This window comes from Hibiscus syriacus, unplaced genomic scaffold, assembly GCF_006381635.1.
Source record: "Hibiscus syriacus cultivar Baekdansim isolate YM2019G1 unplaced genomic scaffold, ASM638163v2 tig00110319_pilon, whole genome shotgun sequence".
Taxonomy (NCBI): Eukaryota; Viridiplantae; Streptophyta; class Magnoliopsida; order Malvales; family Malvaceae; genus Hibiscus; species Hibiscus syriacus.
The window spans coordinates 2,785,081-2,797,354 of NW_024062678.1; the positions used below are offsets into that span (position 1 = coordinate 2,785,081).

Consider the following 12,274-nt stretch of genomic DNA (forward strand, 5'->3'; position numbering starts at 1 on the left):
ATCGTGATACTCGTAATTACTTCAATAACGTCCGTTATATTCACAATCACATCAAACATAGCATAACCAAAAACTCGATCGCAATCGTTATTTAAATCCCTGTTTGATGCATCAACATTCCAATCTTGCTAGGGAACTAGAATCAACCATTACATAAGTTACTATTTCAATCTTATTTAAGCATGAATTTCCACGTTGGCTACATCTCAATCCCCATCTCAGTTATTCCTGACTACTCTGCGTGAAAATACTAACTAACCATTAACGAAGATGAAACATAAAACTTAATTTTCATGCTGAAGCAGCAGCCCTGCATACCGGTAAGTCCTTCTCAACGTTCGGCGGAGTTCGAAGAATCGGGTTGCTCTAGAAGAAGTTAACCGGGTTCAGATCGAAGCTCGACGACACCGTCGGCATTATAGGAAAATCCTCCTGGCAGGGTATGTGATGGAAGCCTAATGTATACCAAACCACAATGTCCTTGTTCTCTATCGGTCGATCCCTGAAAAAAAACATTTAAATGAGTACATGCTCTGTAATGATCAATTTGAAGTTAAAGAACAATCTTTTTTTTTTACCTTTCAGACCAAACAACAAGAGTGTCATCACCCTGGCTCTGGTAAACAAACAATCCACCAGCCCATTGCTCACTTATGTTATATGGAGTGACCCATATTTGGTTATTTGTGAATGCACCTCTTCTCTGTGGTGGATCATCATGATCGAGCAAACTAGCGGCGGTGCCGAAAGGAACCACCTTATATCCGACGGGGTTCCCGACCCTTGTCTTCTTGGTTGGATTGATCACATGAAACTCCGATGGGTCATAGAGTTTAAGCTGAACTTGAGCATCTTTCTCTATTTTAGCAACATTTCTGATAGCTTTGAGGTAGCTTTTCCTCGGTGACTCACCGGGAGAAGTGTCTTGTCTCTTGATATTTACTTTAACAAAGGAATTATCAGAGTCGTCGATGTCCATGTCCAAGTAGAAGGTGATGAAATGATCATGGATGACACCGATAACGTTTTCAGACAAAAGGGTGTCGAAGAGATTTTCTTGCCCTTCTTTCACTTGATTCATGTTGTCATATTCACTCCCTTTCACCATCAAAATGCCGCTCAGTCCAACCTATGTTCAATAAATTGGAAATATATATAGGTAAAATATCAAAATTAATCCTTAATATTTACTGAAATAGGCATTTTGGACTATATTCTTTTCTAGAGCATTTTGGCCTCTAACATTTCATTTTTAGAGTAAAAATACTCCTAACGTTTGACTGAATAATCACTTTGACTCTTATTTTTTTAGAACATTTTTACCCTCAAAGTTTCATTTCGAGATAAAAAGACTCATATTTTGAAACGTTAATCGTTCATTAACTAACAATTTTCATTTATATGGTGCCTTTTTTACTTCAAAATAAAAGGTTAGAGGTCAAAATGATTATTTAATCAAACCCTAAGAAATTTTTAATATTATACCATATATATTTCACAAGTATGTCGTAATTTGAATCATCAGATAACACAATTGTTAATATATCAACAGACCACACGATTAATTGTAATTAAGACCATGTATTTTTGTGAAACATTTGAAAGATAAAGTTGGCAGAAAATATCCTTGATTTTTTGTTCCTCAAAAGATGATAAGGGCTTACTTGGAAAAGAAAGAATTTTGAAAAAGTAAATAAATAATTACCTTAATCATGATGAGTCCATCTGTTTGGAACTCCCAATCAACAATATAATCATAGTTAGCAACTGATGCAGCCATTCGAGCCACCAAAGTCACCTTTGGCCGCACTTCCTTAATCTGCCAAATAAGAACTGTAACAACCCGGAATAAAATTTAGAGGAAAAAAAATTAATTAAATAATTTGGTAAAATTTGAGGATTAAATCGGAAGTTTTTAAAATTGTAGGCCATTTTAGAAGTTAAAGGAAATTCAGGGACCAAGCCCTGCATTACTCCTTTTAGTGTCGGCAGAAAATTTAATATAAACGTATGAATGGTTTTCTGTTTTCAAACAGAAAACAATTGTGAAATCCTCCCGCACTCTACTTCAAAGCCGATTCCGACGTCGTTCGACGTCCAATCGTAAAATTGAAACCACGTTGTGTCATCATCAAGCGAGGAACAAACCCTTCAAATTAATTGAAGTGAAACACTGCCAAACGTCGGGAATTTCAGTCAAAGCATCGTCGTTTTTTAGCTCTATCGTCGGGAAAACTTAAATTCACCGCCGATCGTGTTCCGTTTACGACACCTCCTGCACCATCGTGTTCCTGTGTCGTTGCGAGTCCGGTGCAACCTTGTTCGCCGTCGACGGCGGCGCGTGAGGAGGTGGAGCAGTCAAGATTCGGCCGAGTTGAAATACGAGCTCTCCGCCGTTCAAAAATTTGAACCGATCGTTGTAAGTATCTCGAAATCGCTCAAAATAATTTTAGAAATTTTTCCGGGAATTTTCCGACACTGTGGCACTGTTCACGCGCCGCACGCGCCGCCGCAGGGAGAGTGAGCTGCTGGAAAACCGGTTTAACAGTTTTGAACCGGTTTGACGGTTCGAACGGTTTGACGGTCTGAACCGATTTGACCGGTCTGAACCGGGTTGACCGACCCGCTGTTGACCCGACCGTTGACCGTGAACGTGTGACGTTGACTTTCTTTGACTAAACTTAAAATGGCTTTGACCGACCCTTAAACGACCGTAAATCTACTGAGCCTAGCTACCTTTTGAAAATGTTTTCCCCTTTCAGATACTGTTGGTTAGATACCTTGGTACGAGCACTTGGAGGATCAACATATCTCTTGAAGTAAATCAAATTGTAATGTTTTATCTGGCAAGTTGACTTTATTTTGGTGACATGGACCTTATTTTAAAATATCGGATTTTATAATGATAACTTTTGCTAATACTGCTCGGTTTATTGTGATTGAATTGAATACGTGTTTTAAATTAAATATTATTATTGGTACTATTTAGAGTTGGATTTTGATAGTATAATTTGTTTATAATTTCATGTTATTTATAATGTGATTTATATTGATGGAATAACGGTTTCGAAAAATGTCTTTAATATAATGTGATATACTAGACTTAGTCGAAACGCATAGGCCGGGTCTAGGGGGTTACATTTATTGGTATCAGAGCTTTTGGTTTTTAACCCTCGGACTGTGTATGAGTCCACATTGAAATACAATTTTAAAATATTTTACAAAACGAGTTACTAAGGCCATGTCACAAAGTTATTAATATTTTAACTATGTTCGAGACTCCAAATATCTAACCTTAAGTTTATCTTCTGTAGTAATCGAGATCTACCAAAATGAGTGCTAGACGTGGTCGTCGAATTAGTCGTGGACGAGGTCGAGTAACTAGATTTGCAGATCCGATGAGATACGAGTAGATCCCCACCTCCAATAGGTGATCCTGCTCCTACGACACAACGAATATGCCACCTACCGATGGTATTGGCATGACTACACCGATCATAGGAGCGACGATATTGAGTCAGAGTCTACTGGAGTTGCATTGGATGAGAATTTTAGTAGACAGTTTGCAGTTAATACAGGGAGCAGTTTAGAGCTACTGGTGTTGTATCTGAGGTTCCTATTTCACAGACGTTGATTTCCAATGGAGTTAGAACTTCGGGGGACAGATTGGTGGAGCTCTTACTGAAGCTGAGGATTGGCTCCAGGATACAGAGAGACGCATGGATCAGTTGGGTTTGGACTCAACTAAGAGATATCTGGGTGCTGTAGCAATGTTAGATGGTAATGCCTACACTTGGTGGGAGTCAGTGACCAGTAGTGTTCCTACCGATCGTTTGACCTGGAATTTCTTTAAGGATCGCTTTCGGAGTCGTTTTCTGGGAGAGCGCTACTTAGCTCAGAGACGAACAGTTTCAAGACTTGGTTCAGGGAGACATGACTGTTTCTGAATATGAGATCGAGTTCCTGAAATTGCTGAAGTATGGATTCAGTATGGTACCTACGGAGAGAGATCGATGTCGTAAATTTGCCCTTGGACTCAGATACGAGCTGCGTAGGCAAGTTGTAACCATCAGGATGAGATATTGATGTGCTGGTGGGCAGAGCCAAAGATGCGGAAGAGGTGGAGGTTTTAGCTTCTGGTAGAGAGCGTGTGATCAAGTCGATCTAAGAAATTTTCAGGCCCGATGGAGTCTCAGCACAGTCCGGAAAGAGGACTCGTACTTCAGCCCCTCAGAGAAGCAATACACGTTTCAGGCCTGCAGCATCCTCACCTTTAGCTGTCAGTCGAGGCGGTTCCTCGTCGTATTATAATGGGCCCCTTTGTGAGTATTGTGGTAAACAGCACTCAGGAGAGTGTCGTAAGAAGATGGGTCTTTGCTATCAGTGTGGATCTAGTGGTCATTATCGGAGGGATTGTCCTCAGTTAGTTTCGTTTGAGCAGACCTACCCAAACTCCTGTGCGTTCGCAGACTACAGTACAGACCCCAATTAGATATTGTAGTCAAGGAAAGACTCGAGGATCAGCGTCCAGGACAGACAGTAGAGCCCGACCTCAGCAAAATAGAGGGCCACAGGTTCTGAGGCTAGACAGCCAGCTTTGGTTTATGCAACTAGACGTCGTGATGACAGAGATGAGCCTGAGGTTATTGCACTCACTCCTATGTATCGAGCTCAGTATCTCGAAACCTTCAGATTCCGATCGAGAACACTGAAAAAATGTACAGTTACAAGTCCAGTAGGACAAGCGGTATTAGTGAATAAAGTATTCCGGCGTTGTCCTCTCGAGGTTCAGGGAGAAATTTTTCTCGCTGATTTATGGAGCTTCCTTTAGAGGAGTTCGATTAATTTTGGAATGGATTGGTTGAATAAACACAAGGTAAAGCTGGATTGCGAATACAAGCGGGCTACTCTGAAGACTTCAGATGGTCGGACTGTTGTGTTAATTGGTGAACGCGTGGTTATCTCTCCAATATAGTTTCAGCGATGGAAATTGATCGTATGATCCGGAAGGGATATGAGACCTTCATTGCTTGTATTTTGAACACCAAGGGTGCATTGTCCACGATCGAGGAGATTCGTACAGTTAGCGAGTTTCCTGATGTTTTTCCGGAGGAGTTGCCTGGGTTACCTCCTGATAGAGAGGTAGAGTTCGAGATGAGACTTATCTGGGATCGTCACCTATTTCTATGGCACCTTATCGTATGGCTCCAAGGGAACTTAAAGAGTTGAAAGTCCAATTGCAAGAATTATTCGATCGAGGATTTATCCGACATAGTACTTCACCATGGGGAGCTCCAGTTCTGTTCGTGAAAAAGAAGGATGGGTCGCTAAGATTATGTATTGACTATCGGAAATTGAACAAGATGACGGTCAAGAATAAATACCCACTACCCAGGATTGATGATTTATTTGATCAATTGCGAGGAGCTATTGTATCTCTAAGATTGATCTTCGTTCGGGGTATTATCAATTGAAAGTTAAAGGATCAGATATTGCAAAAACGGCTATTCGCACTAGATATGGTCATTATGAATTCTTAGTGATGCCTTTTGGTTGACGAACGCTCCTGCAGCTTTCATGGATTTGATGAATCGGGTGTTCCGACCATATTTGGATCAATTTGTGGTGGTCTTCATTGACGATATTCTGATCTATTCTCGTACTGAGGCAGAGCATGACGAGCATTTGAAGATCGTTCTGCGGACTTTGAGAGAGCATCGTCTATATGCCAAATTAAGCAAGTGTGAATTTTGGCTTCAAGAAGTGTCATTTCTGGGGCATATTATTTCTGCGCGAGGTGTTCAAGTCGATCCCAGCAAGATAGAGGCTATTATGAATTGAAAACGACCTAAGAACGTATCTGAGATCCGCAGTTTCTTGGGCTTGGCTGGTTATTATCGACGTTTTGTTGAGGGCTTCTCGATCATTGCTTATCCTTTGACAAAGTTGTTAAGGAAGAATGTGCCGTTTGACTGGGGCGAGGCCAGGCTCCGGGGCAGAATTTTACAGTGTATAGTGATGCTTCACACTCAGGACTTGGCTGTGTTTTAATGCAGAAGGTAAAGTGGTGGCTTATGCATCCGTCAGCTGCGACCTCATGAGTGTAATTATCCTACTCACGATTTGGAGTTAGCAGCAGTGATTTTTGCCTTGAAGATTTGGAGACACTATCTTTATGGAGAGAAGTGTTATATTTTCATGGATCATAAGAGCTTAAAGTATCTCCTGACCCAGAAGGAGCTTAATTTGAGACAACGGCGCTGGCTAGAGCTTCTGAAGGATTATGATTGTGTGATTGATTATCACCCTGGTAAAGCTAACATTGTAGCGGATGCTTTGAGTCGAAAGACGGTATAGGAGTTGAGATCTTTAATGGCCAGGATGAATTTATATGATGATGGCACTTTGTTAGCAGAATTGCAAGTTAAGCCGACCTTGGTTGATGAGATCAAGGCTAAGCAGCCCTTTGATAGCTCCTTGCTTCCCATCTTTGAGCAAGTAGAGCAGGGGACAAGCTCAGATTACGCCCTTGACCGGGATGAAGTTCAATGCTTCAAAGGTCGGTATTGTGTGCCTGATGATGCTGAGTTGAGACAGACTATCCTTACTGAGGCTCATAGTAGTCCATATGCTATGCACCCCGGTGGAGATAAGATGTATCGGAATTTGAGAGAGAGAGGTATCATTGGATCGACATAAAGAAGGACATCTCAAATTTTGTAGCGAGGTGTTTGACTTGTCAACAAGTTAAGGCAGAACATCAACATCCATCAGGTTTGTTACAGCCTATTAAGATTCCTGAATGGAAATGGGAACGTATTACTATGGATTTTGTTACTAGCTTGCCCTATGACTTCTTCGAAAAAAGATTCAGTTTGGGTGATTGTTGACAGACTTACAAAGTCAGCTCACTTCATTCCTGTGCGAGTAAATTATACTTTGGACAAGCTGGCAAGATTGTATATTTCAGAGATTGTTAGATTGCATGGTGTTCCATTGTCTATATTTCTGATCGAGATCCGAGATTTACTTCGAGATTTGGAAGGCGCTACATACGGCTTTGGGAACAAGATTGGATTATAGCACATCCTTTCACCCACAAACTGATGGTCAATCTGAGAGAGTGATTCAGATACTTGAGGATATGTTGCGAGGTTGCGTAATCGATTTTCATGGTAGCTGGGAGAAATTTTTGCCTTTGGCTGAATTTGCTTACAATAACAGTTATCAGACTAGTATTCGTATGGCACCCTATGAAGCACTCTATGGGCGTAAATGTCGCACTCCGATCTGTTGGACTGAGTTGCGTGATAGGAAAACGTTGGGACCTGAGTTAGTGCGAGAGACGGAGGACACAGTCAGATTTATACGTGACCGTTTGAAAGAGCATTTGATAGGCAGAAGTCTTATGCAGATCAGAGAAGGAAAGATATACAATTTGAGTTGGTGATCAGGTCTTCTTAAAAGTTTCACTGTGGAAGAAAGTATTGAGATTCGGCGTAAGGGTAATTGAGTCCACGATTTATTGGGCCGTATCGTATTCTGAAGAAAGTTGGACCTGTTGCTTATCAGCTTGAGTTGCCTTCACACCTCAGTCGTATTCATGATGTTTTTCATGTGTCTATGTTAAGGCGATACCGTCCAGATCCAGGTCACATTATTCAGGTTGAAGAAGTAGAGCTGAGACCGGATTTGTCATATGAGGAGGAGCCCATTCAGATTTTAGAAAGAGATGAAAGAGTTCTTCGGAATAGGCGAATTCCAATGGTCAAAGTTCAGTGGAGTAATCGAGGCCCCTCAGAAGCTACTTGGGAGACATTGGAGTCATGGAGGCTCAGTTTCCTCAACTATTCTCATAAGGTAAATTTCGAGGACGAAATTTCTTGTAGAGGGGGAGAATTGTAACAACCCGAAATAAAATTTAGAGAAAAAAAAATTAATTAAGTAATTTGGCAAAATTTGAGGATTAAATCGGAAGTTTTCAAAATTGTAGGCCATTTTAGAAGTTAAAGGAAATTCAGGGACCAAGCCCTGCATTACTCCTTTTAGTGTCGGTAGAAAATTTAATATAACGTATGAATGGTTTTCTGTTTTCAAAACAAAAACAATTGTGAAATTCCTCCTCCCGCACTCTACTTCAAAGCCGATTCCGACGCCGTTCGACGTCCAATCGTAAAATTGAAACCACCGTTGTGTTCATCATCAAGCGAGGAACAAACCCTTCAAATTAATTGAAGTGAAACGCTGCCAAACGTCGGGAATTTTCAGTCAAAGCATCGTCGTTTTTTTTAGCTCTATCGTCGGGAAAAACTTAAATTCACCGCCGATCGTTGTTCCGTTTACGACACCTCCTGCACCATCGTGTTCCTTGTGTCGTTGCGAGTCCGCCGGTGTCAACCTTGTTCGCCGTCGACGGCGGCGCGTGAGGAGGTGGAGCAGTCAAAGATTCGGCCGAGTTGAAATACGAGCTCTCCGCCGTTCAAAAATTTGAACCGATCGTTGTAAGTATCTCGAAATCGCTCAAAATAATTTTTAGAAATTTTTCCGGGAATTTTCCGACACCGTGGCACTGTTCACGCGCCGCACGCGCCGCCGCAGGGAGAGTGAGCTGCTGGAAAACCGGTTTGACCAGTTTTGAACCGGTTTGACCGGTTCGAACCGGTTTGACCGGTCTGAACCGGTTTGACCGGTCTGAACCGGGTTGACCCGACCCGACTGTTGACCCGACCCGACTGTTGACCCGACCGTTGACCGTTGACCGTGACCGTTGACCGTTGACTTTCTTTGACTAAAACTTAAAATGGCTTTGACCGACCCTTAAACGACCGTAAATCTTTTCCGAGTATACCTATCCTGATAGTTTTCGACGTGCCAAATCCATTTCCGCAGTCCGTTTCGCCAAATTCAAACCCGAATGTCTCCAAATCGACGGTCAAAGTGGTTGACTTTGACTTTGACCAAGAATCTAAATTTCTGAAAAGTCATACTTTATATTTTTCGACGTCCTGATTCCGTTTCCGCAATCCGTTTGGCCAAATTCATACTCAAAAATACCCCAAATTGATAGTCAAACTCGAAAAATGCTTATATACTTAAGAAGACTAGCTTTGAACAATTAAATAGGATTTGAGACTGATAGATTATTATTGTTTGAAGGTACAAGAGACTCTCCGGATCGTTTGACAGCTCGACCCAGCTCTTCTAGATCAGTTAAACCACGTGTGCCAGTATTCACCCGTTCGAAAATTGTAGCAGAGCGTGGTGAAACCAGCAATCAGTAAATTTGCTATTTGAACCTATTGTCGAGGTGTGTTCCCTGCTTATTATTGAACTGTTTTATTGGTTTTAATATGTGGTACACCGAATTCATTGGCTATTGTTTTATGGATGCACCAATTTAATGTGACAATTTATGGAATATGGCTGCTATCTAATTTTTGTTTTGAAATGGTATATGATTACCATGTTTTTGGATTGATGGAATTTATGTCACGGTGCAATTGAATTTTGGAATTGAAATACGATGGAATAGCTCTGATCAAGCTAACTGGGCCTAATGTGACTCTTGAGGGCCCCAAGATGTTTCATTAGGTCGGCTTTCTTTTTGCTGTGTGCTTAGGGTAAGCTATATGGACTTATTGACTTGGGCTTAAGGATACAAGCTTCAGAGCCTATCCTTAAGTCGGCTTTCTTTTTGCTATGTGCATAAAGTAAGCTATATGGAAAATAATTTTGGCAACTACTGATGGTGTACCAGAAAAGGGTTTAAACTATGATTTTCAAAAAGTTAAACTCTTTTACGAATTTGTGAGATTACTGGACTATGATTTGTACCTATTGTGATTTTATGGAAATGTTGGGACACACTGAGCCTAGCTCACCTTTTGAAAATGTTTTCCCCTTTCAGATACTGTTGGTTAGATACCTTGGTACGAGCACTTGGAGGATCAACATATCTCTTGAAGTAAATCAAATTGTAATGTTTTTATCTGGCAAGTTGACTTTATTTTGGTGACATGGACCTTATTTTAAAATATCGGATTTTATAATGATAACTCTTTTGCTAATACTGCTCGGTTTATTGTGATATTGAATTTGAAGACGTGTTTTAAATTAAATTATTATTTATTGGTACTATATTTACGAGTTGGATTTTGATAGTATAATTTGTTTATAATTTCATGTTATTTATAATGTGATTTTATATTGATGGAATAACGGTTTCGAAAAATGTCTTTAATAATCATAATGTGATCCACTAGACTTAGTCGAAACGCATAGGCCGGGTCTAGGGGGTTACAAGAACAAAACAAATCATATCCCAATGATGCAAGTCTCCTACATTTAATTTATTTTTCTATTTTTATACTTGACAAAGGAGAACTTCTTACCTCCATACCCGTGATTGGACTCTCGGCATGCCGCCACCCTATATCACCGGCGTAGCGGTCAAACACGCATATCATGTTTGATCGGACATAGGGCACCCCATCACCGGCGGCGAACACCACATCCATATAATACGCATTTCTTGGACAGTCATTAAGCGAGTCAAGTGGCATAGCTTGCAACCCGAAGCCGTATGCACCCGCATCCATGTACGTCTTAAAATACCATGCATCAGTGGGGTCCATGTAAGGAACAAACAATTCAGACGTAAAGCCTTTGTACATTACATCCCTCATCACCTCACCATCAAGGTCACGGACCTTAGCCCGAGAAATCACCACACCTGCTCTCGGGTCGGGTTTCAAATGAAATTCCCAATTTGCCCATTTCACCAAATGTTCATCTTCTATGATAAAACTTGGACCCTTGGGCTGTTCAATGGATATGGGGTTTATTAATTTGAGTTCCTGCTGAAGCTTCTTCTGCTCCGAGAAACGGTAGTCGGTGTTGGTGGCTTTTGGTATCGGAATGGACCGACCCGTATCCGATATCTCCACCACTTCTTTGGTGTCCATATCCAGTAAAACAGTTAACCCTTCGATTGGTTTCATGTAAAAGTTTGCAGTGTCTTTCATGGAGTAGCACTGGACCTTGATTAACCTCCGATTCTCCTCTTTTTTCCCGAACCAACCCAAGGAGATCGGCAGGCACGCCAAATCATCAAGATTGACCCCTCGTTGGATGATCGTATGGTTGAACTCGGCGTCCGAAAGTGGAGCCCAAGAAGACGATGTCATGTCTTCTATCGTCATCGTCGGGTAACCCGTCAGAGGAGCCGTGTTTCGAACGTTCACTTCGTCAGTTTCTAGGTTGACGGTCAACACGTGTGACACCCCATTGGCGCGTGCGACGACGGAGGCTATTCTGGGGAAGAGTGGTTGGCCTTTTTCCCATTTACGGACTAGGTCTTTGTCGGGTTCTTCTAGGACGACGGAATGGAACGCGTAGTTATTGGATGAATTGAAGAGCGCGTGGAAAGAGAGAATGGAGCGAACCTTGTTAAACTCTAGGACAGTGAGTGGGTCGAGTGGGTGGCGGGGGACAGCTGACTCGTGGCAGCGGCTACGGTGGGAGATGGTGGCACCTGGCTCTTTGGTGACTGTGGGTTGTTTGGACTGGAACCGGTTCTTGGAGGTGCACCAGTGAGAGTTAGTGGCGCAGTCGATGAGGGTGGTGAGGTCAGGGGGTGGCGCGTAAGGGAGGTGAGTCCATGTGTGATGGAGCAGGAAAGCTATGATGATGAAGGAAAAGAGGAAACGAAAGGATTTAGATTCCATGACTGTTTTTTTGCGGGTGAATGAAGATGATTATAATATCAAATAAGAGATGCTTTAGGAATCTGGACAAGCTACCAATTTGGTTTACATGCGGATCGATGCAAACGTGGTTGGTGTATGTGCATATCTGCTAATATTTTATCAAAGAATTTAAAGATAGCAGGGTATATGTATATATTATCAGAAATGTTAGAATTCATAAATATATATATATTGTAATTTTTTTTAATTTTATATAAATTTAAAATCAAACTTTGATGAGTGAAAATAAATAATTAAAGTTTAATCTTATATAAAAATAGTTTGCGTATGTACAAATCTACTAATATTTTATCAAAGAATTTGAAGATAGTAGGTTTCACACACACACATATATATATATATAAGCGTTTTTTAGGATTTATTTTCACAATATAAAATTCTTTTAGTTTTATATATATTTAGGATCATTACATGAGTGAAAATAGATAATTGATATTAACTCCCTATATTTTTTTCAATGAATATCTTCAAATTTACTAAGGTTAATCTCAATAATCTATTTTCAC

The 12,274-nt window shown here is 40.9% G+C and overlaps 1 protein-coding gene across 1 annotated transcript; it reads right to left on the reverse strand.

Annotated features, from left to right (window-relative positions):
• Positions 1–202: 202 nt before the first annotated feature.
• LOC120117371 (primary amine oxidase-like) lies at positions 203–11,761 on the reverse strand. Its single transcript, XM_039137652.1, has 4 exons — positions 10,392–11,761; positions 1,706–1,819; positions 579–1,129; positions 203–502 (listed from the first exon to the last, which is right to left on the reverse strand). The coding sequence occupies exons 1-4, from the start codon at positions 11,724–11,726 to the stop codon at positions 367–369; spliced, it is 2,136 nt and encodes a 711-aa protein (XP_038993583.1). The 5' UTR covers positions 11,727–11,761; the 3' UTR covers positions 203–366.
• Between the last annotated feature and the right edge of the window lie 513 nt (positions 11,762–12,274).